We start from the raw sequence: 27,315 nt of genomic DNA on the forward strand, positions 1-27,315 counted from the left end.
TGAAAGACAGTTTTTTGATCCAAAACTTTAAAGTAATACACAATTTCACTCATCTAGTCTAAATTACCCTGAAGAGATGGGGCCATTACAGAGACAAAATCTAACACTTTTTCATTATACTTAACAATATAATAAGAAAATACAAATAGCAGATTGTAGGACTGAAGAAAAAAGATTATTCTCTATGCATGTTCAGCTGTGTTTAAAGCACTTTGCACAACATGCTCATTATAAAATAATATTTAATTATTTTTAAATTTTTCCAGAAAAACAATTGATTTGGGATTTCAACAACTTGAAATCTACTCTATAGAAAAGTTACTGCTATGGAATTGATTAAGAATGTATGAAAGCATGTCAATTACCTTGATGTCTGAGAGTTCCTTATCTCTGTTGTCTTTTACTATAATGTTGTAGAGCTTGGATCATATGGAAAGCTAAAATATTATGACACAATGACTGAAGAAGGTAAGAAATATTTTAGATTTTTTGTGTCAGACTTTTTATTTTATTTTTTATAAGAAAACCTATCATGGTTTTTTTTTTCTTTCAGTTCCTCTCTGCATGACATCAGTGGCATAATGTGATGTGTTACCATTTTAACATTTTTAACTCTTAATATTTTTTACTAACTTGCATTTTTTATTTTATTTTCATGCAGCATATATGATCAACATAGTATCAATATAATATTGATGAATGTTTGATAGATAAATATTGTATATATTTTAAACCCTGCATTCTTCAAATAAGTGTATTTACTTCTATTAACATTTGGGAAAATTGTTCATTGTAGTTATTGTTTTTTATATTTAAAAGTTAGAAATTGATCTTTTTAGTTCCACAAATAGATATTTGTAAATATTAGTGTTTTTGCCAAATTTCCTATAAATTAATTATATGCCTTGTACATTTTAGAAAATGTTATTAAATTTCATGTATTTAGGAGAGCACATGAATGCATGAACAGGTTGATCTGCTGCATTTTCTGGCTTTCTATAGTAGGTGCATAAGAATTGAACATCAGAAGAATTAATGTATAAACGTCATCACAAAGATTTTAGAAAATGAGAAGCACTGAATATCACTAAGGCCAAGCCTTGGTATCATGTTACTAAAATAGAAATAGGTTCAAGTCTTGAATTCTGGAAGCCAATCATACTATAGAACTGCATTACTGTATTTAAACGAACATCTACTTAACAGTGTACATGACTAAGTGACGAAAAGTACATCAGAAATACTCTCAGTTCATTCTGTACTGAAATTCAAGTTCAATTTGAACTTCAAGAAAATTATTTTTCCTTAATTTTATCTTTATATTTTTTTAAACTGCATAATTATTATTCTGAACTGTCACTTGCTGTTCAGAAAGTCTTCACTGAATGAAAGGACAACATCTGAGTCGTGTACGCTGTTGGTTTAACACATCTATATTTTAGGACAATCATTTTGCAAAATCATGTGAAATAGAGAGAAACTGAGGAGCATCAAATTGATTTGATTTAGTACTTAGTCTGTTTTCCCTAGGCCTTTTGTAATTCCACAGGCAGCAGAAGGGGAGCAGCAGCTTTTAAAACCTAGGTGACTCCATTTTTCATTCTGATATATTTCTCTGTTCAAGGGCCATTCGGCTTTGGTGGTGTTTATGTAGCATCACTGCTACTTATCCAGGAGTCTGTGACCTTTTCAGTGTACTTGCAAAACAATATCATGTTTCTCTGATATATAAAAGGTGGTGTTGCTGTTCTGCCTAGCCCAACATTGGATTAAGATCAAAATTTCACCTGGATATGTTTTTCTTACAATTTTAAGGAAGTACAATGAAGATGGCAGATATACAGAAGAATCTGAGCAGGAGAGAAAGAGAGAAAATTGTTTAATCTTTTCCCCACCTTCCAATTTCCCTTTACTGACCCTATCATGTTTGTCCCAGCGGCTCAAACCTTGTTAGAACTCTGATTTCTTTGCAACTCATGTAAATCTTTCCTCTATTAACCAGATATGCATGTGTTTTTTAAAAAAGTGTTTGTTGATGAATGCAGTGTGGAATTCAGTTCTTCTTTTTTAATTAATCTATAGTTGTTTACCTAAAAACATATTCCTTGTCTGCATATGTTTAAAACAGGAAATGAGAATGGCAATGCTACAGAATAGTTTCTTCTTTAAAGGACCACATCATTTCCGAAATCTTTGTGTTTAACTATTGCTTTTCTGGAGGGGCAAATGCCCAAACACACATTCCAACTTCATCACGCAAGCTTGCATATTTGCATCAGTTATATTTGCATCATGATGACACCACATATATGTTGCCATTTCTGACACCCTTAAACTTTGTTTCAAATGTCTCAGCTTTTTTTTTTTTTAGAATTTATTTCTCCTTGGTAATATATCTTCTTTCAAAATGATCACAATTACTTTATGGGAAGTATCTTAAAGAAAAAAAAATATGGTACTATACCCCAAAAATATGGTACTAACCTAAGTCTATGAATAATTTTAAAAAAATCACAGGCTGCTCTTCCATTTATTTATTTATAAATTTTATTGGCCACCCATCTTACCATAAGGTAACTCTTGCTTTTTCTTTCCATTTTTTTTAAAGAACACTTATATTTGACAAATCTAAGAGTAATTATTTCTGTCAACATTTCACTTTCTTAACCTAATCTTCCTTGATAGTTATGGTGTTCTAATGTTAAATGGGCTGATAGCTATTTGAACGAACAATGGCTGAACCAGAGGAAGGAAGCAAAGATATTTGATTTCCTGACAAATTCTTCAAGGGACAAACTTATTCATCTCAGATAAGGACCGTCTGATTTTGTGTTTTCCTGGTTCTCCTAGACCTCTAATATGTCTGAAAGGTTAACACGGAATTACATGTCATATCATATCATTTTTGGACGTATAAGTGTAATGACAGTCTGCTGCTATCACTCACCAACAATCTATATATCAGTTCTAATGACGGCAGGAGCAGTACCTGCAGTATTGCACCATTATACAACTAATCACATAATGAGATGGTTCCAGTTCCAGGAGAGTAAATTTACATTTTTGCTTTATGCATTTTTCACTACTGATTTTCTATTCAAATGCAAATGTATGTTATTTGAGAAGTTGATGCTATTATTTTAGGTTTGACTTTTCCATTTATATGTTAAATGAAAGGAATAACCAGACTTATCTATTTCTGTCTTCAGCATTTTTCTTTGAAATAATTATTTAAATAGCCTGACTTTCTTTTCTTGAAGGGTAATATTTGTGTATCCTGTGAAGTATTGTATATCTTGTTGTATTACCTTTATTTAAATGCTGATATGTTTTCAAATTGTGTTTGGTAAACTAAATACATTGTTCTGTGAAAAATAGTGTAATTATAACTGAAATATAACTCTGAGATGTTAATTCTATCATAATAGCAATTCTCCTGAAAGAATATGTGTGCCAGTGTCCTACCTGGGAAAAAACAATTGTATTAGTGACTATTACGCTTCTCAAAGATTGTTATTTCATAATGAGGCTGTATCTAAGCTTTCAGGTATATGCTTATCATCTCCTATTCAATGGTTTATTACTTCTGATATAATAAACTATTATTTTTTTTAGATAAATGTGAAAATCAGGAGTTTTGATTTTTCAGGAAGGAAATAAGTGAGTAATCTGTAACCCAGACATGTTAAAAAGAGAGAGAGAGAACCAAAACAGACTCTTTTGCCTTCCCCTACAAATACTAAGTTTGGTAGCTATTCTTCCGATAATAGGAAAGCCTAAGTCTATTTCATATTTTGAAATGAAATACTTATTCTTTCTGCTGGGAAAAGTTTGGAGTAGGGAGCAGACCAAGTTAGGAGAAACCAGAGTGACATGCTACCACTGAATGAATCAAAAGTGAGGCATTAGCTGAGAAATAACTATGCTTTAACAAAGATGTGTATATTTTGTAGGAAAGTTCAAAGAAAGGGCATCTATTCTTCATAAGATGGCCAAAAAGTCCCCAGAAATCGATGGTGAACAACGGAACGGAAGAGCCAAAAATACTGGTAAGTATAAGAGATCAGCATTGTTTTCTTCAAAACAGATATTTCTTTTATTACCAAAGGTTAACATGGCTATCCTCCTATAATGCTTTTCTGATATGTTAATTTATTGGAAAGTTCCACTGGCACCTTTACAATATATTGCAAAGTTGTATATGTATCATTGTGATATACATCTGAATGCAACTAAACTTATGTTAGGTCAATAATGAGACTATTATATATTATAATTCCTATGCTGCTCTTGAAACGTATTCAGAAGCTTTAAATATTGCAAAATGCAGCTGCATAGGTGTTAGATACTCAATTCATGTAACATCATGACTACGTGAGTTGCAAGTGTGTTTCCAGGAGCCATTCAAGATGCTAGTTGTCACCTTTAAAATCCTTATGGCTTTGGACCAGGTTACCTGGACCAGGTTGTCTTCTCCTAGGTGTTTTTACCCATCCAATTTGGTTCCATAGGATGAGCATGTTAGAGGTCCTGTCAGCCAAGCAATAGCTTGGCTTCTTTGCTGTAGCCCCTGCCTTCTGTAATTTTGTCTCTTCAAACATTAATTTGACCTTGATTCTATTGGCTTTTTGTAAGGCTGTGAAGATCTAATTTTGTGCCCAGGTCTGGGACCCCGAACGTGCATAGGACCCCATTTCCTGGCTATATTATAACTATCAACCTATGTCGATAGTTTTCTTGCTGCTGTGTATATTAATTTTTGTATTATACTGTAATTGCTTAAATTGTTTTATGGTTGTTTACCACACAGTGTCACTTGTTTGAAATGAGTGACAAGCATTTTCTCAAATGAAAGCAGATATGAAGAACTTCATAATTTTTCCAGATCTTTTTTCATTTTTAATTATCTTTAAATTTAGGCTACTCCATTTTGTCACATATAGGATGGCCAAGTAGATTGTCTCACTTGCAGTTCACCAACTCGTTTATCCAATTTAATTTGTACTGAATTAAAACACGATTATTGTTATAACTGACTCCTGAGGAAAAAGGCTTGAGTGATCTCCCCCCCACCCCAATACTTAACTGGAATACTGAATAGATAAGACAAATTATATGTTAAACCTACATTTCCCAATAAGATTACTTAAACCAGTTTTTCAGAGTAATGACACCTAATATAGGACAGGTATTTCAACCCATGTCAACATTTCAGTTTGTTTGTCATATATAGGGTACTGAGCTCTCTGCATTTTGTGTTGAACTTACTTTAAAAAAATAAGATACTTGCATTCAGTTGTTCAATCAAACCAATGCATGGGCACGGTCCAAATTAGCCCAGGAATCAAAGTGATGTTGTGTGATTTATAAATTGAACAAAAGACTGATTGGTTTTCAGTTTTACATTTCTTTCTTCAGAAAAAATTGAGGTTGAAGTGACACCACCCAGTGATGGACCAGTGCAAAATGGAAGTGCTGTTGGTGCAGAAGAGGTATCATTTTTTTCATTCTTGTTTTTTTTCCCCTGTTAAATGTGCTTTGTGCTTTAAACGTTATCCTAGAATTATCAGAGTCTGAAAAATGAAGGCCGTTTGTATTTGTGAACCATAGAAAGATGCATTCTTCTCTTTCTTTTATTTTGGGAATGTGAGGTCACTTTTTGGCATTACAATTCCAAATAATGCAAAGTTACCTTATGGAATCCAGTGCCCTTGGTTCTCACATATTATTCTCTTCAGCTACATCATTCACAAACAGCATGGGCAATGATCAAGGGTAAAGGGCATTGTACTCCAACAATATTTGCAACTTGGGAGTTGAAAATCAGTGCTTTAAATGCAAATTTAATGGAAATTTACCCTTGAGACCTACATGGAAACAGTGCACAGTATCTTTACAAACCAAGTTTATTGGAAGCTATAAACTTACCATTAGGATTATGAGGCTATGTAAAACTAGGATTTAATAATATAGGGCTCTCTGTGAGTATTATCATATTAAATTAATTACTTAAATTATTTAAGTTATTGGGAAAGAGTTCTTATTATCAAAAGAAGGAAAATATACCCTTATTTTTAATGGCTTGGAGATGAATTGTAGCTTCATAGAAGCTTACTGTATATTAATAGTGCACTGCAATATATATACTTTTTAAAAAACATGTTGAACTATTGCATTGTTGCCCAAGTCTGATGTTGTAGCCTAAGAGAGAAATGCGCCCAGCTGGCTTTCATGCCTAAGACAGAACCAGAACTCACAGCTTCCTGATTTCCAGCCTGGTACCTTAACCGCTGGACTAAACTGGCTTTTTCCCCTTGACCCATTCACTCTTCATATCCTTGTTTTGCAGCTTAACCTTTATTCATGCTGTCCATTTGACCAAGGCCACCTTAGTATTATTTTGGACGTTTTTTGTATTCAATCTACATTCATTAATAAGCCATTCATCTTTGACCCTATCTTTTCACCATGCACGCTTATTTATTTATTTATTAAGAAAATTTATATGGTCGCACTCTCGGTGACTCCAGGCAGCTTACAAGGATAAAACACCAATCAAACCCCTACGAATAATGAACAGAACGAGTTCCCTGTTCTGAAGTGCACTAGGCGTCTTAATTAATCTATCAAAGTGAGCAACAGACTTTACGTTAAAATCCCAGAGCTACATTAGTACCTCTTCCCTGCATTGTTCTCATCATTACTCTGTGAGCAAGATAATGTGTCAGTTATGCACTATCTGTGGAATGCTAGGAGCAAGATGTTCTCGAGACATTCCACTACAAATGTCTTACACTCTAGACAAATGGAAAGTTTTTTATTGACTTGCCCTGTTGCTGGGTTACCAGTCCTCAACATGACAAAGCAAAGTCTACTGTCTACAATTGCACACAACTAAAATTAGAATTAATCTGAGAATGTGAGATCCCTGACATTATTGCTGTGTATACATTACTGTGATCAAGAGTAGATGTCCAAGGGCACCACAATATCAGTCTTTCACATGGCTATTGATATTTATTCTCTAGAAAGGCAATCTGTGGTATCCCCAAAGCTCTCTGAGCTTGCTTGTTTTCTTGCAAGTATATCAGTACCTTGAGCATTCATGACATTATCTAGTTTGTGTAATGAAACAGATACAAGAAATCAACCGACTCAGAGAGAGCACCAAGGACCCGTCATTTCAACCCTGATCTATAAATATTCTCCTTTATAAATTGATCTGTATTTAGTAACAGCAGAAACATCAGAGGTTCAAAATAGTCAGATACATTATTATTCTAATGTAAACAAGAAATGTCAGACCACATACAAACATACATATATGTGCGCGCACATGCACATACCACAGACAAGATTTTCCTCCAGCACAACATAGGAATCAATACATCAATCACTGTCTTTTCCTCCTTATCTTTGTTTCCCCCTCCAAATTCTTAGATTCTTAGCCTATTTCTCTCAGCCTTTCCCTCATTTCTTTGATATTTATATAATGATTTCTTTGGCCTGAAAATAATTGATTTCCTCATAACCTGCCTTGGCTTTCTCTGATGACCCGGGGCGTGGCACAAAGGCAACTCAGCCAGATAATAAGTAGAAGTCCCTTTATTAGCTCCAACTTTGCCCCCAATGTCCCGAATACCCTCCGTTCTGGAGAAAAACTCTCCCAGGAACCTGCAACAGCCTTTAGCTGCAGATATTCCAATCCAAAGCAGTGTAAACAGAAAACTTTAAACTACAAATCCAACAAAGCAAGATAAGGTAATAAATCCGGCAGAGCAAGAGAAGAAGTTCCAGAAGTGAAGTAACACAGCAGTAAATCCAACCAGTTTGGAGGATGCCAAGAACTCAGATAACAGAAGCCAACATTAGATAAACTCAACATTTGTTCCCGACAAATGGCCCTCCCAACCGGTTCTCCTTTAAACTCCCTCCCCAGTTGTGCCTTGTGAAGGAAATCAGGGCCCTTTCTTCCCTTGTAAGCCATTCAACCCACGTTGCTCTCTTCTCCATTCTTCCCTGCGTGTCTTAGGATGAAGAGGGGGTGGGCCTTGGTGTTCCTCTGAACCACCTCTCCCTTGTTCTACCTCTTCCCTGCTCTGCCCAGCCTGACTTTGCCCTTCCCAAAGGTGGTGCGTGAACCACTTTGCTGATCCAACAAGGATATTTTTGTCTTCACTTCACATAAAACTTGGACCGATGAAAATTTTTGTGAAAGCAATGGACGAGGATAGTGAAGATTTTCATTATTTGAGACAGATGTTTCCTAGAATAACTGAGGCCAAGATTAAGGAAGGCATTTTTATTGGTCTACAAATCAGTTCTGTGACAAGCAGTTTGAAGATCAGTTAGTGGAGCCAGAGAAAATGGAAAGCAAGGATGTTATTCAGAATTTTCTTGGCAACTACACAGCATCAAACTACATAGAGATGATTGACAATCTTCATAGCGTACAGGACCATGAAGTATAACATGTCACTGAAGATTCATTGTCCACATTCACACTTGGATGATTCACACGAGCATCCGAATTGCAAGGACATAATTACATGGGCAGGGCGACAGTTATACGTTTGAATTTAGGTTGTAACTGACTTTTTGGGATGCCATTGTTAATTTGAGTTATCATTAGACAAACAATTATTAGTCAAGGAATTACTGATGCCTCTTGACTATTTAATTCTACTTGGCTTTGGCTTCTAGATATATTTCTTTTCCATAAAAATCTTTCCACTGAAATTATTATGAAATTCCAGCTAGAAAGGATTTGTGTATCCCTCTGATCAACAACCTGATTATCTATCACCATTGATGTTAATTTTACAAAACCATCACAAGAAATCATTGCCTGCCATATAAACAAACAGTGACAAACCAATTTATCTTGCAGATGTTGAATAATTATTCAGGCCTCACAGATTCCCAACAATTTATTTTAGCATTGAGAGTTTATCCCAAATAACTAATTTATGTCATGGTTTTCAGTGATTTCCGTAATAGGATCAACTTTCTATTTTCTTGCAACTCAAGAGATTAGTAGGAACCTAGACAATTTCTGAATATTAAAGCAATTCTTCAGAACATTCTTAAATTCCATCATGGTCAGCAATAGAAAAGGTCATTTAGATTGTTATGCAGTAACTACACACGAGACTGAACACCGTAAAGGCAATGCCTTAAGCATTGGCACAGTTAAAAATCAAAAGTATAACTGGAGAGCAAGTGAAGAATTGATTTGATATTACTGCTTGCCATTGTGGAATTCTGCCCAAAGGCACCTTGTATGCTAACAGGAATTTGTTCCAGCTGCCAAAATGTAGACTTTTTAGGCTACATCAATAGAGCTATAGCATCAAAATCATAAGAAATAATAGTTCTGCTCTATACTGCACTGCTCAGACCACTCTGATATACTGTGTCTAATTCTGGTCACCACAATACAGGAAGAATGCTGAAGATCTGGAAAGTATGAAGATAAGAATAACAAAGAGGGTAAAGATCTTGGAGACTGAGATCTTTGGGAGTAAGGAGAACAAATATAATGTTTTTTTTAAAAAAAACCTAGATTAAATAGACAAATTGCAATCCTGGTTAATGTTTAATGGATTTTTTTTGACTAGGACTGGATGACAATGTTTTAAGGGCTTGTTTATAGATGAGTTATAAGAGCTGTGGTGGTGCAGAGGTTAGAATGAAGTATTGCAGATTAATTCTGCCAACTGCCAGGAATTCGATCCTGAGGGGCTCAAGTTTGACTCAGCCTTCCATCCTTCCGAGGTTGGTAAAATGAGGAGCCAAATTGTTGGGGACAATTATGCTGACTCTGTAAATCACTTAGAGATTATTGTAAAATGCTGGGAAAAGCTATATAAGTCTAAGTGCTATTGCTATATGGGAAAGAGGTTTGTTGCATTTTAAGTTTATCTGATTGATTAAAACAGTTACATTGTTACCTTTGACATATTTATTACATTTTTACTGATTAGATTTAAATAGTGAGGTTTGGGGGATTTGTTTAAAAATAAAAAAATGAGACAAATATAAAAGAAGATTTCAAGTGTTTGGGTTTTCTTTAGAATCAGGTTTATAATAGATATGTGGTTATTTCTGGAAACTCTTAATAGACTTTTGCTGATTAAGATGGATGATAAGGCTTTAAAGATTTGTTTATAGAGAATGAGGTGATATATGGGATGAAGAGATTTTAAGCGTGGTGATAAGAGATGTTAAACAACATTTAAGAGATGTTATTTATGCTTGCTGGAATAAAGAGGGAAGTTTTTTTTCTTTCAACCTGTTTTATCTTTCAAAGTTGCAATTAGTTTTATATTTATAAGGGAATCTCTAATTTTAAAAAAAGGAATAAACAAAAAACTTGATTTTATAAAGTTACAAATGGTCAAGGTCCAGAAATAAGATTTTGAAATTAATTATAAGAACACTTCTTATAAGAATTTTCCATGGGAAAATACTTTTAGTTCTTTGAAAAAAAGATGATAGGATACGACTTTAAAGGTTCTAGACCAGGGGTGTCAAAACTCGCAGCATCACATTGTTGTGTAATGTATCACGATTTTTTTCTCTTCACCAAAATGCGGGTGGCCAGCATGTGACTCATCCAGCCTACAGGCCGTGAGTTTGACACCCTTGTTCTAGAGGGAACAAATCTAGAAGATACTAAAAATTACAAATAAAGGAGAAGAACTTTGACTTACTTATACAGAATAACATTGATTGGACATAATAAGAATATATTTGAACAATGGACCCAGAAGGTAACTTTAGGAGTGTTTGTCTCTATAGATAGATTATGTTTAAATGATGTTGTACAAGAGGAACAAGTTTTACTGGACAAGACTGAGGCTGATCTGAAAGTGAATTTAAAAATGACAGGTTACATATTGACAAAGATGCTACACTGGAGCTACAACAAAATAATGTTTTAATTAAAAAGGACATACAAACCACAAACCAAGAGGATGACCTGGATAACTTTCCAGATTGGCCTTACAAAAGAGACTTGTTAAAGCTTTGAAGAATCTTGTGAGAAGGGACAAAGAAAAAATTACAAAAAAACCAAGTTCTAGGATATTATTTGAAGGGGTTAAACAATAAGATTGTTGGAGGTGAAATGAAGGAATATAAGAATGGTTTATTTCATCTGTTTAAAATAAATATGTTATCTCTGGTAACCCTTAATGGAGGATTTTTACTGATCAGGACTGAAATGACAAGGTTTTAGAGATTTGTTTATAAATAAGAGATGAATTATTGAAATAAGAAACAATTTGTTGACTTTAAGAGAAGGTGAGATTCAAAATTAGCTGAATTATTTTCGCTTCTGACTTTCCTAAAAATAATCAACTTCATATTCTCATCTCCTCATACTCAGGCATGTTCCTTTTTTATCAGTTTCTATGGAAACTAGCAAGGAAAGAAAAATATGTGTTCCTCACATCACAAAGATAATGTTAAGTAAAAGAAACAGGCAGCCTATTCTAACAAGGAAGCAAGGCTTTCATGATGTGCTTTATGATCATTACGTATGTTATTGAACAACTGTTATTCAGTAGGGCCCTGGCACACCAGAGTGTTGATTAGTTTATATCAGTAAAAGTTCTTGTAGAAAGTGTCTCTACATTCATATTTGACCTCTTTTACCAAAGCAACCTAAACTTTATTAAATTTTGTCTAGGCAGTTGTGTTTGTGTGATTCTGTGCATACAATATAGTGCTAAAATCAGCTTTTGAGGGGGTGTTGGAGTAGAAAATATACATTTAAATGGATGAAATTCAGAGGTCATTAGTCTTAGCTGGAGTATTATGACTCTTATAAGGCCTGTCACATTGGCATTAAATTTCTTTTAGCAGCATAATAGCCATTTTTTGGTTTAAAAGGATAAACAGAAGAGCAAACTGTGCTTATGTAATTTATTTCAATCTGTACTTAATGCCATACTATAATTAGTTTCAATGAAGAGGAAATCAGTTTTCCGTCTAGGTTTTTAATGGAGTTAATAGGTTGGATTCTGTTCTTTAACTCCTTTTCCTTTGTGTGCACAGTGAATCTGTCACTCAAAACTGAAATGACTGCAATTAAAGAGTTATGTGTATTATCTCAGCCAATTGATATCTCACAGGTGTTCCAAAAAATAGATCAGTTTTCTCCTTCAGGAGAGAAAAAAAGAATATCTTGCAATACAGCCATGGGCTTATCTACATTGAAGAAAGGAGTAACAACTGTTTTATTTTGTGGAAAAGACCAGTGAATTAAAGTTTGATTTCTCCCTGCTCTCAAGCTCTGACCACCAGCTTTGTTGTATTTAGGAAGAAATATTATTAAGTCCTATATTGCCTGGGAATAGTCTATTTTTCTCAATCTACTCCTGCTCTAGGAACAAACTGGATCAAAATATATCTCAGAGGATCCCAGAGTAAATAAGGTTATTTCTGGAGTTACAAAACTGGACATCAAGCCATTATAATGTTTATACATCTCTAGCACATTATCCATGTAAATAGTGCATCATCATTTGTACTCTGTAGTCCTGGAAGTTAGGTTTATCTGTTTTAATACATTGGTATGAAAGTTATGACTGCATAGCGACTCTTGTTGAATCACTGAAGCCCAAATAGAAAATATAATCTGCACAGTTTATATAAACTTTTTTGCATTTGTCTGGTTTTTATCAAAGTAAGCTACTTTCAGATATTATTCCCCATGTTGAATTTAGCATACTAAATACATATATGTACATGTGACTTTGAGAAAAGCATATAGTGGGCAGAAAGGAAAAGAAATACAACATTTTTCTCTCCATTAAATTTTTTCGCAAATATATTTAAGTTGAGTAGGATGTACAGTTTTCATGTCTGAAAGGATAAATGTAGTAGTACAGCGATATAATTTTGGAGAATTGATTCATACATTCCATTACTGTTCTTATATCATGAGAAAGTCTGGAAAATAATTGTTAAATATAATGCACAGTATAAAGTACAATTTGAGTAGTTTTCCAAGCATACAGACAAATGGATTCTGTGTTTGGAACAAGTACAGAATCAGTGATAGAAACTCGTTTTTATATTTTTGCAAAATAAATATTTTAGAGAATATTGAACATAAAATGTAAGATGTACCATAATCTTAGATAAAGTTTTATTCCACCGTTTCCATAACAGCAAAAAGTGCTTTGGAAAGCCAACAATAAGACAAGAGCATCTGATTTATATAGAATCCTAGAAGAAGTTTGAAGTTTGACTTTATTAATCATTTAGTCCAACTTATGGAGATGGCCTTGAAGAAGGAATTCAACAACCATTATGTAAAAAAATCAGCTTAGTGTAGGATATAAAGGAAGGAGGGAGGAAAAAAAATGAAGATTGCCAAGTCTTGATTCAAGATTCTGTTATAACACCCTATAACAATAAAGTTCCAGTGTCTTTTGTGGTGTTTATTTCCAGATTTGGTCTATGTTGCAAGGCAGATATTTCCCTCCCCACTTACATTGATGAACACAGATAGCATATACACAAATACCTCAATAAGCAAAATTCTCCTTCAAAATCTGGTATACATTTTATGGCATTGCTGGATATATTTTTTCTTCAGTTTATTTTATTTTTTCCCAACAGCAATTGAAGGCAGCTTGTTGTAGACTTCCTTTAAATTAAAAAAAATACATTTTTCATTTAAATTAATATTGTCTCTTTTCCCCCACAGGAAGATGAGGACGATGGTCAGCCCCTCAGCCTAGCCTGGCCTGATACGCCCCGGAAACAGCTTACGTATCTGGTTATTTTGCCTATCGTTTTTCCATTATGGGTGACTCTACCTGATGTTAGAAATCCAGTGAGAATGACTGTTTTAACTTTTATACATGAATTGAAGTGTAAAGTATGTTTGTAAAGGACAGATCTAGCCTTGATACTATTATTGCGCATATGTACATAAGTTCATTTTCAGCTTTCATTAGATTGCTTGGGAGAGAAAATACTTGATTAAAAAAAATATCATGATAAATGACATTTGCCTTGAGCTTTTGGAGGCCTTGCCTGGCAGACAATAACAGTGAATACATTGCCATTTACCTGTATAAATATTTAATGGCAACCTATAAAATATTGTATTAATAGTCCTTTTATGTTTGTCTGCATGCCTGCTTCTTTAGATGTCTATTAGACTTCATATGCAGAAGAAATTTTCTCCCTGGACTATGAGACACCCAACAATTTTTCCATCAACAGCAAATCTAAAGCTTCTGCTATAATTTAACATTACTTTAAATCCTAACAAGATCCAAGCTCCTTTCAGAGTCATTGATTTCAAAAGGCAAGTTTGGAATAAATGGTCTTCCAGAGTAGGCAAAAGACCTCTTAGGTGTCTTGAACTTAGATTCCCTTCTTCAGCTTCCCTCTCAGATCACCCAGAGCAAGATTGGGTTCTGTTTTATTCATCAAATTTGTATAGCTTTCCATCTCACAAAAAGGTGACTCTGGGCAACATGCAGCAAGCAATAAAAAAACTAATGTATAAACAACAAATATAAAGATATAAACATCTAAAGTGAAAGAAAAATGTTATAAAAACAAATATACAAACCCTAAGCAAAGAGAGAAGAAAAATGGCCACCTTAGCAATGGAGCTATTGAAGCATGTCTTTGGATTCCTGGGATCCCCAAGTTTGATAACATAACTAGGTCTTGAGGGACTTCCGGAATATCAAAAGGGATGGAGCTAATCTAATTTGGGAGGCAGGGTTGTATCATAAGGTGAGCACCATGGCAGAGAAGACATGTCCCCTGGAACACACAAAATGTATTTCCCTTAACTTCTCCTAACATGTCTTTTCTACCAGATCTAATAGGACAGGCTGATGTAAGCGGATCCCTCAGATAGTCTGATCATGGAGAGTCTCGCAAGCTCCATTTTCGGCTGCAACGGCCTCCTGCAGCACTCTGCTAGTGAAAATGGAGCTCGGGAATCTCCGCTTTCACTGGCAGAGGGACTGCAGGTCAGTCCTTCCCTTTTCCAGGTCAGCTCCGTGGGCTAGATCCAGCCCATGGGCCTTGAGTTTGACTCCCCCGGGCTAGATGCATCACTTTTTATTGGGGCATTTAAAAAGTCCTTGAGCTACATGCTCTTTTATTGCTCTGTCTACAGACTTTTATCCATTCTGTCTAGAAATAATTACCTATTACTTATATTTGTCGTTCTCCCCATCTAAGCATTGTTCAGATATATCTTCCTGGGTTGCCCGATTTTGTGCCTCTCTCTGCACCATTCATCTTTACTCAAGTATGAAAAATTACATTAATTGTTCTTATTTTAAGCTTCCATTTTTCCTTTCAATTTGTATCTTATTGTTGGCTTTGTGATTATACAGTAATAAAGATTGGAATTGAACATGAATTTGATTTCAATAGGTAAAAACAAAGAAAGAAATCACGTTTGGCACAAGTAGTCACAAAACTTGGCAACTCTCGCTGACTTTTTGTAAGTGATTTGGTAATAGAGGAAACAAGGGGTATATAATCACATCAAATTATTCTCGACAGCAGCAGGGGAAAATGTGAATTCCATATTGTGAATCATTACAAAAAGGATCAAAACTAAAGTTGCCTAAATTTTATCAACATGGAAGAGTTCCAGTTGTCAGAACTGTGTTTTAAGGGGGAACCAGTGTTTTAGAACAAAAAAGCTAATAAGAAATAGAATGATAAATATAAATGCTAGTTTATGTCCTTTCCTGAAGTTATATGGATTTCTCATTTTTTGACAAAATAGTTCAAAACCGAATGAAAAGGATTTTGCTTTTAGTTACTGAATGCAATCATAGCATTCATAATTTTATAGAGCTGTTAAGTAGAGAAACTTACCTTTCCTCTGTCTATCATAGCAGCATAGGAAACTGAATTTTATCTAATGCATGCAATCCCAAATAATATAGTACTTTTTTATGAATGGGATCCATGTTAATTTGATGAAATTTGGTTTGAAATTGATAAACCCAACCACACTGTATTGTATATGCTATGTTCAAGGGGAAAGGCTTATGATATTACAGAATGTGTACACTTAACATTTTTATTATTATTCTCTTTCAGCCATCCAAAAAGTTTTTCCCTTTCACATTTTTTGGATCCATCACTTGGATAGCTGTATTTTCTTATCTAATGGTCTGGTGGGCACACCAGGTGAGCTATTTGTTGGATTTGCTCTTACGTTTTGGTTTATATTTAATTAATTGCATTGATTGATTCAATATTGAACATTATTTTTGAATGTAAGTTGCCTAGAGTCACTTAGATTGGGTGGCCTCCAAATTTCATAAACGAATAAAAATTGCAGTTTAAATATTTCACTAGGTGATATGCTAATGCATTTTCTCCAATGGCATTTTAAAAGTAAAGCTTTTTACTGATTTTAGCTTTCCATCTTGATAATTGGGAGTGACACACACACACAGGGAATGGGGATGTCAGGACTGAGAGCTGAAGTGGTTTCAAAACTACATTTTGCAATCCAAAATAAATTTCCAGAGTCTCCTATAGTATGAGGAAAAACCAAACAATGAAATTCAGCTGTCTAACTAAATTAAACATTATAATGGTAAGAAATCTCATTATCAAAATAAAATTAAAAGATCATAATTTTCATTTAACAAATGTCTCACTTAACAACAGAAATGTTGGGCTCAATTGAAATCGTAAGTTGAGGACTGCCTGTATTTTGCAAAATGATTTCAGTAGTTCTTTCTCTATTTAGGTTGGAGAGACCATCGGGATCAGTGAAGAAATCATGGGTTTGACCATCTTGGCTGCTGGCACCTCCATCCCTGACCTAATCACCAGTGTCATTGTGGCACGAAAAGGACTAGGGGACATGGCAGTCTCCAGTTCTGTAGGAAGTAACATCTTTGACATCACCGTGGGGTAAGTACTATTGCAAAGTCATCTCCTTATGTATTTCGTTCCTTTACTTTTTACTTCCAGGTAGTCAAGATTATAAATCAAGAAGTCTAAGGCTTTGAAGCACGTTACTTTGGTCAGCAGGGATACATTGAAATAAGGGAATGCACACAGGTTCTCTGTTAAACTACATAAACTTTGATAGTTACAGCTGCTTGAGCTTTACACACTGAGAAATGTAAACTTGCTCTCTTGTGCTCTTGCTCAGCTACAAAAGTGTTAATGCACAGAGCTGGGGAAGACGTGAGTACTCAGCAGATGTTGATGGAAGCATGACAACTGGAGATCTTCTGACAGAATCCTATATAGCCTGGCCTTTTATTCTCTGCTGGTGGTATTCTACCTTGCATTACCTCACCTGTTGTTTCGTTGAAGGTTAGGTTGCTAAGTCAAACATGCCTTTTTGTACAGCAGTTAACTTTCTTACTTCTAGTTGCTTAATGGAAGAGTCAATTGGAGACAAACAATCCCACTAATATCCAAGCACTTACAGGTGATAAGCAGCACAACAGATGTGTTAGATGAGTGAGGCATCCCCAGGACTTCATTCAGGACTTGTTATAGCCCCCAAAGTGGCTTTTAAAGGAAGAGCCATAACTAACTAGGGCTATTGCATCTGACTCTTATAAATTTATTTAAATATTAATCAAGAAATAGTAAAATGTTAATGCCTCATCTCTGCTTCAAATTCTGAAAGAGCTATCCCATTTTTTAGTCTTTCTTCTTGTTTTGGAGAGAGGGAGGGAGAGAGAGAGTGTGTGTGTGTTAATGAGTTACACAGACCTCCACCTTCTCCTTTTGTACATTTTGTTCCCTTCATTTCCATTATGGTTGATCAAATTTTATCTGAATTTTTAAATGTATGGTTCTTAGTTATTGCTTTAATGTTTTATGTGGTATTTTATACACTTTATATGGTATTTTTACTGAATGACTGTAAGCCAACTGTAGTCAGCTTGGCAAGATGGGCAGCAAAGAAATTTAATATACATACGTACGTACGTACATACATACATACATACATATATTATAAAATAAAGGCATAAATAAATAAGGTAAACCATGAGGCTGCTGGGAATTATAGTTTGCTTTATCTGAAAGACTGCATATTTCCTGCCCTTGCTTCAGACAAGGATAACCTTACTGTATTACCTAACCACAGTAATAGAAATTGCATTGAAATATGTTTCTATCTGCCAGAACCCAACGGCTTTTTAGCCTAAGAATAAGAAAGTTGATCATTTCAATGCTTTTCTATAGGTTGGAATGTCCTTTTAACTTATCTGCTGCAAACATATTGTAACGATCCATATGTGTGTGTGTGTGTGTGTGTTTATATGTATATATCACTTCACTCTCCAATTAGCAGCAAAACTAGCTTTTACTGGCATTTTTTTTTTCTTCAACAGCCTTCCTCTGCCGTGGTTCATCTATGCTATAATTAACAACTTCTCCCCAGTGGAAGTAAGCAGCAATGGGCTATTCTGTGCTATTGTTCTTCTCTTCATCATGCTTCTCTTTGTCATCCTCTCTATTGCATTCTGCAAATGGAAGATGAACAAATTCCTAGGTTTCATCATGTTCGGGCTCTATTTTATATTCCTGATTGTCAGCGTCCTTCTGGAAGACAGGATTATTGTATGCCCCGTGTCCATCTAATAGGAAGGAAATACTCCTTTGGGAACAACAATCAACCAGACAACAACTGAAGGGAGAAAAAAACTAGAAACAAACTCTATCTTTAGAACTGTCCAACTTAAAACAATAGAAAAAAAGAGGAACTGAAATTACACATGGACAAATGCAACTGATGCAGTAGCTGCCACCAAACAAAAATGATGCGCAGAGTGAAAACTCACAGCTTTAAATATGCTCCAAGAAGCGTTCATTTGTTGGAGATATGGTACAACTGTTGTTTATAAGTATATTTAACTTCTTGCATGGGCTCTGTTTAGGATCTAGTTCCATGCATGTCTTTCAATCTATCTGTAATATTACAGATATATGTATATCAAAAAGAGAGAGCTGCATCTATAAATAGAAACAAATATTATCTATCTTTGGAAACAGCAATTCCTACTTAAAATTGTACATATTCATTTTAAGCTGATAGAAGACTTATTCAGCACCGGCAGCAGAAGCAATATGACAAACAAGGTTGTGGAAAGATGCAGTTTGTACATCACACATTTGAGGCTCTTGAAGAATTTTAGAACTGAGTTAATGAAAACTGAGAAATGGTAACCAACAAGGTTATCGTGATGGATCCAGTAACATTACTCACAAATTATGAGGGTGAGATTTATTTATTATCTATCATCTATATCTACATATCTTCTATCTATTTATCACCTATCCTTAGCAGTTCACAAAGATAAAAGACATATTTACAATTAAAGCATCCCCAGTGGATTAACATTCAGATATGTTCATGTATTTTCAGATGACATTGTATCACTGTAACATATGACTATGTATAGAAGAAAAAGGAACTTTCCCAAATCAGATGAGAGAGGTTTTTGTACTTCCATGTGTACAATCCTTTTCAGCAGCTTGTAAAATAAGTTGCACATCATGAGGGATCAGAAAATCAAGCAATGTTCCTGCCTGCCTTCATCTGTAAGCTTTAGCCTTACAGATATTTGCTGACTGGTTTAGGGCTTGCTGGAAAGGCCTTTGTTGTTCTGCAGTTTGCTCTCTTTCTCTATAGCCTGATCGTATCAGAAGGACATCTGAGATGCTTACTGAGAAAATCTTCATTTAAGGATGTTGATGTCTCTTCTACAGCTACTAAGTGCAGCAATACTGTAATAATACTAAATCATTTTAAATATTGTTTGCTTTGTCATCCCTAAGAGGCTATGTAGCTTTGAAAATAGAGTTTTAAAACTGCCGGGTGAACGGGTGGCAGAGGCGCAAAACTGAATGTATTCTGTGGGTTTTCTTTTGTTACTTGCAAAAGCTTTGCGGTTTCATTTTTATTGTCTCTAAAGCTTTGGAAATGTGTGGGAAAGTGGAACTGCTGAACTGAAATTAAGAGTTTTCCAAGGCTGCTGGAAAGTATTGAATGCAGCTCTGATTGTTAGATCAACAAATAAAATTATGTCCTGCTCCTCTGGAAACGTCAGGAAGAGAAGCACTTCCAGCATCATAGAAAACCAAATAAGGTTTGGTGTTTCTGTGACCTTGCATTAACTAGAATGGCTGAAACAGCAACTGTCTGCAAACAATGGGCAACAGTTATCTGTGCTGTATTCTTGATCTTGTTAAAATGTAGTGCAATTCCTATGAGTCACCCACCCAGCACCAGCGTTCATCATGTCTTGGGTCCATCCACTCATAATAGAAATTTGGCCCCTCACATCTTTGGAAAATTGCTTCAATGTTTTTTGCTATTTTGTCTGTCTTGTACTTGCACTTTCGCTCTCTACAGCACTTTTTAAAAACCTTTCATTGTATTCCATGTATAAAGATGTGGATAGCAACATCTAGGCACTTCTTAGAAAAATCAAGTATACATAAAACAAGTATGTCTATTTAAAAAAAAAAAAGATTGTGGGTGTTGAAATAATTAAGAAAGTTACCACAATAATTATTGTAACAATCTGCTGTCTCTTCCTTGGATGGGTGTAATGGTTGAGCTAATTGATTGATTGATTGACTGATTGACTGACTGACTGACTGAGGAATGGATGGAATAAGATAACTCCATCCCAACCTTGGGCATCTTATTACATGAAACAGTTAAAAATACAGAAATCCTGCAGAAAAAAAATGTCCAGAAGGGTTCCACAACCACTCCAATCCAAGGACTGGGGCACTGGCCAAGGTTTAAATTCTTCATTCAGTAGAGTCAGGGTGGGGCCATACAGATTTCCAGGGGAACCTTATTCCACAGGGTAGACACTATGTGTCTTTTCAGATGATGCTATCTAATTGATGGCACCTAAGGCATGCCGTCCAATTGTATAAGACAGGTGGACGCTACAGAAGTAGATGGCCTCTGAAATAATCAACCCTTATGCCATAAAGGTGAATCAGGACCTGTAAGTTACCTGGAGATTTGAGATGTGGAACTGAGAATCACCGGCACTCTGAAGGTGCCTGATGACAAACCAATAGATATTCTTGTAATGTCTGGTAGAGCTGAGTTGTGATGAGTTTTATCTGGTTTTGGCTTACCGTGATGTGTGAAATCAGTCATGGTTTATAGCTTATTGTGTTTGTGCAAATCCAGCCTAAGCCATGGTCAATAAAGAAAAGGATTCTCTATTTGTTCATCATAAGCCCTAGAATTGTAACCTGAAATTGTATGCCTTCTTCTTTCTGGCAATGAATTTTAAATGCAGCCTTATCATAGGCATGTTGATATTTTTCCCTGATATTTTAAGATTTACTTGGGTCCTTTTCTCTCTCTCAACATCTGTCTGAATGTACAAAAGAAGTATCATTATGTTGTTTATAAGTATTTAGACTAGGATTTAAAAAACTAATGGAACCAGCATCCAATTAGGTTTCTCATACTACAGCCACAAATGCTAATGAAAACCCTTTTAGACATCTTTAAATAACTTCTTGAGTCCTGACGTGGTCAACCCTATTTAGATTCTCAAGACTTTCAAATAACTTTTTTCTCATGTAGAATTCTTATTTAAAGCAATGAATCAGTAAGGAAACCTTGGAATTTTGCTCACAGATTTTTCTCTGTGAGGTAATGCTGGCGGCAGCCTAATCATACTGAACTGGGAGCAAGCCCCATTAAATATATGAAACTCACTTCTGGTTTACTCTCTAGTTAAGTTTAAAAAAAATAATCCAGTTTTTAGCTTAGACAGGGCTAATGGAGCAAAATAGCTTTCCAAAAAATAGCTTTTTTCTTTCGTCAGCCCCCTTTGCTGACAAAAGAACCACATTTACTAATGAATATAACATTACTGTAGCTGAAGGCATATAGATATACCTCCACACACCTATACACATATATTGTTTTTTATTCCATAGCTGTGGTGAGTTTTGCTGCACACTTATGCCTACCATGAAAAAAAAATGTGCAAAATATAAGTAGCTTCCGTGGCCAGAAGCCAAAGGCTTTAATTTCTTATATTCACGCACAACCAGGAGAAACTTCAGAAGCAAAAGGGTGGCGATGACTAAGAATGTGGGCTGCATGTCATAGAAAGGAAGGCTGGAGAAACACGGCACATTGGCAAATCAGTGAGCTTTGCAAAAAAAAACACCATTTGTGGAGACAACTGTGCAGGAAGCTGTGGGGTGGGTGGTTCTACGGAAAGGAACACTGGCATTTGGAAGAGGCAGAAAACCTTCACGGGAACAAACCGCTCCAACACATTGCTAGAGTCTCCATGTAGGAGAGTGTCCTTCATTAACTGCTGTTCCTTCCATTGCTTAGTTTCTATGGCTTTGATATTCCTAGCTGTTTCAGGGATACTTTCCTGAAGAACTAAAAGTCCTGAAACCAAACAGTTGGGTGGGGACTTAAAACTGGCACAACTATTGCCCAGATACACAACTGCCACGCAGATAATAGAGGCATGCAAACTCTCACACGAAAATTATTTACTTCCTGCTCTGTGTATTTATCTGATTAAACTTTTGCCACCTCCTCCCTGGTTTTAAACCTGAATTGGTGTGGCTGCCTTTGGCTGATCTGAGAAGCAGCTAAGCAGGTATTAGGTTTAGCCAGTGCTTCGATGAGAGGTCAGCTTTGGTGAAAGAGCCACTTGGCCTAGCTTCTAACTTGGTGTTCCCCCAGTGTTGAAAGCGGGGCACATTGTTATCCAGCAATGGCAACATCGTGGATTTATCGTGTTTTACCTAGGCCCTTTTTTTTAATCAAAAGGAAAATATGCATTTATTTAGTGAAATTCTGAGAAGAGAGCTCTCGGTGTCCAATGGTAACAAAGAAACCTGGGGAATGCAACCTGCTGTCAGGACTCCAACAAATCCACCCCCATTCAAATCATAAGTCTTTAGCCACATCTTTCAGAGAAAATAAAATTGATTTATTAGAAGTGGCCATGTTGCTGTTAGCTGGATGCACCCGATACTAAAATATATCAGTCATTTCCCCCCACCCCCTGGATGTATATTCTCCAGTGGGATGCATCCATAGCCAAGAGTCATCAATCATGCTCTCCAGTAATATTCTTGCACTCTAACATCTTTGGGCTGCCAGGTGATTATCTAGGTACTTAAGGAATGCACTGTTCCCCCCCCCTCCACACTCCCTTTTTCTGGCAGCTAAAAAGATACTCCTTTGGCCTTTTTAGCTGCCACCTGCCTTTAGGAATTCCAAGTAGTTGTGTTTTCCCTGGAAATTAGCTTGAGTTATTCAGTTCAGTTCCTCAGGGCGTGTAAATTCTCCCACTCCTTGTGCCTAGAATCCTTTACTCTTCCTCAAGCCATTAAGAAGCCATTAAGAAACATTAATGAAAGAAGAACTGTGGTTCAATATTATTCCCACCAACAAGTTATATCAGAGATACCGAGTCACACCTAGTATTCCTAAGGAAAGATGTTTGTGATATGTCCTGTGTGGATGACCTTGGAAGGTGTGGGAAAGAGATGCTGCCTAGGAAACTATCAGAGAAGAGAAGCAGGAGCCTCCAGTAGCTTAATGGTCAGAGAAAGAAACTTAGAAAGGAATCGCCCTAATGCCGGGGTCTCCAAACTTGGCAACTTTAAGACTTGTAGACTTCAACCAGCTGGCTGAGGAATTCTGAGAGTTGAAGTCCACAAGTCTTACAGTTGCCAAAGTTGGAGACCTCTGCCCTAATGGATCGAGCTGTTAAATGTGGTGGCAGGATGCTTGTATTCTCAGGCTTGCAAGATTCTGTTAACCTCGCCTTACAATAAAGTAGAATTAGTTCATCTAGCTATGTTTCCTGTCTGGTTTACCTGATCTGACATGATGGAAAACGAACATGAGATTTTCTGCACCTGGAAAGTATGTGTAGCATTTGTTAATGAGGCCCTTTGAAATGAGTTTGAACCAGTTCTCATTGCTCTAACATTCCAGAATATATGGATGATTGAGTTGATTAACTCAGTATTTGGTCATAATCCTGTGCATCATTACATTAGAGTAATAAGCAAAGAAGAATTTACTTTGCATCACTTGCAGTGTCAGACATCCAAAGTCTAGGATTAATTTTAACTAATTTAAGAAATCAGTCTCAGAAGTTGTTTGGTTACATTTTAATACCAGGACAATCTGTAGACAATTGTTTTTTTAACTGCCTCGCTGAATCAAATAAAAAATGAAAAGAGAATTTAAAGGGATTTTCTGAAAAGCTTCCATGGGCAATCCCCAAATATCATTGATTTTTTAGTTTGAATAAAACTGCTTGCATCCCAGTTGAAATCATACATGCATACATACACAAACATATACACACATACATAATTATATTATTCCAGAAGTTGGGCTGGAATAATAATTTGTGTTGTAAGAGAAAAATATCATTGCCATTGGATCTCTGCACGTACAATCTATTTCTTCTTGTTATATTTTGAGTATAGAGAAGCAACATAATTTGAACTATTTTATTTCTGAATTCAGACTAGTGCTTCAAATAAACGTGTGTTTGTGTGGTTTTAATTTCAGAACCAGCAGGGGTCATCTTTAATCACTGTTAAAATAATTTAAAGCATTGCATCTCTATTCTTAAAATTAGTAGAAAATTCTCACAAATACCCTGTGGATTTCATTGGAAGGACCACTTCACAGGGTCAATAAAGATGAAACATGCCTGATGAAACATTGAAAATGACAATCTTAAAGCCCAAGGGAATTTAATTTTAAGGGAAAATATTCATTTGAAGCTATGGATTGTTGGTTAATATATTAAGATAACAAAATGTATGCTATCCCGATACGGATTTTATTATGTGTGTTTATTGTTAGATATTGTATGAAAATAATCAGGGGTGGGATTCAAATTTTTAACAACTGGTTCTGTGGGCATGGCTTAGGTGGTGGGCGTGGCTTAGTCATGTGACTGGGTGGACCTGGCTTGGTGGTCATGTTATTGGCTGTGTGTGGTCAACTCAATATCACTCACATCAAGGCACACATCTCCTTGCCTGGCCTCTCATGACTGTGGGGATGCTGTAACAGTCATAAGTGTGAAAAATGGTCATGTCACTTTTTTCAGTGCCACTGTAACTTTAAATGGTCACTCCACACAAACAAAGTACCAGCAAAGGAGGGGAAAAAAAAACTCCAGATAAGTTCCTGAGACAGGAAATCTAGTCCTGCCAAGAATGTAATAAGGGTTAACCGAGAGGCAATTTCTGTAAGCAACACCAGAATGTTTCCTTCCTGCCTTCCTTACAGGATTAGGCCAGTAATTTCTTCTAACAACTGGTTCTCCGAACTGCTTAGAATGTTAACAACAGATTCTAGCGAATAGGTGCGAACTAGGAGAATCCCATCCCTGAAATTAGTACGATAGAACTACTATTTTTTTTAATCATGAAACAGGGTTGTATAGTGTTTAAAAAAATAAAAGCTCGATCTATAAATATATCACCATCTTCTTGAATGTATGGCTATAAATGCTGGATTTTAATCATTGTGGTTTGCATACAGTTTTTCCACACTCCCGCTCTGTATTCCTGTTAAGTACTATAAATAAATGAATATTATTATTTTTTAAAGGGAATGATTTAAACAAGGCTTTGGTGTTTTCTTTTCTTTTCTTTGTCTCAGTTCAAATGGGATGGTAATGGGAGGGAGAGGGGGGAGGAAGATGTGAGGGGAATGGCTCTTGCAGGAGGCACGTGCAATTTTAGTAGCATGCAATCCTGCCCTCCACTTTTAGGTCATGATGGAGAAGGTAGAGAAGGTTGAAATCTGCAGAGGAACCAATTCCCAGCAGCCAAGTTGGCCCTTGATATTTTTAGATAAAAGCCGCTTAGGGCTCTCTAAATCAGACAGTCCAGAAACATCCCCAAGTTGATGCAGTAACCACTTTGTGGACATAAATAGCTTAATGCAGTTGTTGTTGTTTTAGGCTCACAGGGAATATTATGCCGTTTTCAAACTTCCAGATAAACAACCGGTTGGGTTGGACTTTATGCCTCCCACCGGTGAGCCAGTCATTGTCCTGGCCACCCAACCAAAATAGCTCACGAGCAAACAAAAATAGCATGTTTAGCATAAGATGGCCTTAACATCGGCTGTCATTAGGCTTATTTCATGACAGGCACCCTACCCCAAGCCTTCGAAGAGGGTGGAGGGCAGCCACAGAATCTCAAATCGGCTCAAACCTGTTACTGAAAGGAACCAGGTAGCAAGGTACTGCTGTGTTCTACAAGCGGTTGTAAACAGGGAAGGGATTCTTGAGGGTTCAAGTGAGTACAGGGACCTAGAGCGGCATTTTCTGCCGTTTGGTGCAAGTTGTACAGTTCAGCAAAGTCCTGCTTTTGCAGTTTGGGACCTCCTTAAATCTCTCCCAAAGCTTGCAACATGTTTCACTAATACTAGGTAATACAGATAGTCCTCAACCTATAACCACAACTGAGCGGAACATTTCTATCGCTAAGTGACAGTTGTTAAATGAGGATTGCCCCATTTTACGACCTTTTTTTAAAATCACGCTTGTTAAGTGGTTCACTGCACTGTGGTGCTAGTAACATGGTCGTAAAGTGAATCTGCCCTCCCCCACCCATGGACTTTTCAGAAGGTCGCAAATGGGGATCATGTGACCCTGGGTACAGTTGCAACTTCAAATGGCCACTGAACAAAGGGTTGTAAGTCGTGGGCTTCCTGTATCCCAAAGGCTCCCAAGTTATTTGGAGCACCCATTTTTATTACATTGCAGAAGCTAATAATATTTGCAGTTGTGAAATTTAATTTGGAAGTGTGAGCTGTCTTGCAAACACTGACATCTTTTAGCTTCCTTAGAAGTTATTTTTGGGTTGGTTGGTTTGTTTCTTTTAAATTGCTGTAACAAATGGTACATGGTACAGTTCTGCCAAGGGCAGAATTTTAAATAATCTTATTGCTCAAGCAGCATCAGTTTAAGGTACTAGCATCAGTTTAAGTCACCAGTGAAAAACCTGCTTAACTTTTTCTAGCGCAAACCCCAAATAGGCAATAGTTACCGTACATTTCTTACCATACCCTAAAACAGTGTCACACACACACACACCAACCTTTTGGGCATCAGGGAACAGTTTGGTGGAAAGAGGTTTTGCTGCGGACCAGAGGGGCGTGGTTTCGCATGCTGCCTGCATCCCACAGATGGAGCTCCCCTTGTTTGCACGGCCCAGTTTCTGGCATGCCACAGATCAGTGCAAGTCATGGACCAGGAGCTT

At 36.2% G+C, this 27,315-nt stretch overlaps 1 protein-coding gene and 1 long non-coding RNA gene across 8 annotated transcripts in view; one reads left to right on the forward strand and one right to left on the reverse strand.

Annotated features, from left to right (window-relative positions):
• Positions 1 to 20,563, forward strand: part of SLC24A2 (solute carrier family 24 member 2) — a 60,419-nt gene extending 39,856 nt beyond the window's left edge. For 5 of the 7 annotated variants that reach the window (XM_026718382.2, XM_087926565.1, XM_087926567.1 and 2 more), the window contains 7 exons: positions 418 to 468; positions 3,954 to 4,049; positions 5,419 to 5,492; positions 13,724 to 13,852; positions 16,108 to 16,197; positions 16,769 to 16,935; positions 18,381 to 20,563. In XM_026718382.2, coding sequence (XP_026574167.1) covers positions 418 to 468; positions 3,954 to 4,049; positions 5,419 to 5,492; positions 13,724 to 13,852; positions 16,108 to 16,197; positions 16,769 to 16,935; positions 18,381 to 18,630 — 857 coding nt within the window. In that variant the 3' untranslated portion in view covers positions 18,631 to 20,563. The remainder of the gene's footprint in view (positions 1 to 417; positions 469 to 3,953; positions 4,050 to 5,418; positions 5,493 to 13,723; positions 13,853 to 16,107; positions 16,198 to 16,768; positions 16,936 to 18,380) is intronic. The other 2 variants (XM_087926568.1, XM_087926569.1) reach the window with 1 other exon arrangement.
• On the reverse strand, positions 20,508 to 20,957 carry LOC148127270 (uncharacterized). Its single transcript, XR_015742146.1, has 2 exons — positions 20,858 to 20,957; positions 20,508 to 20,698 (listed from the first exon to the last, which is right to left on the reverse strand). It is a non-coding gene; the product is annotated as an uncharacterized LOC148127270 (long non-coding RNA).
• Between the last annotated feature and the right edge of the window lie 6,358 nt (positions 20,958 to 27,315).

This window comes from Pseudonaja textilis, chromosome 2 (genome assembly GCF_049901715.1).
Source record: "Pseudonaja textilis isolate UNSWEBS1 chromosome 2, rPseTex1.2, whole genome shotgun sequence".
Taxonomy (NCBI): domain Eukaryota; kingdom Metazoa; phylum Chordata; class Lepidosauria; order Squamata; family Elapidae; genus Pseudonaja; species Pseudonaja textilis.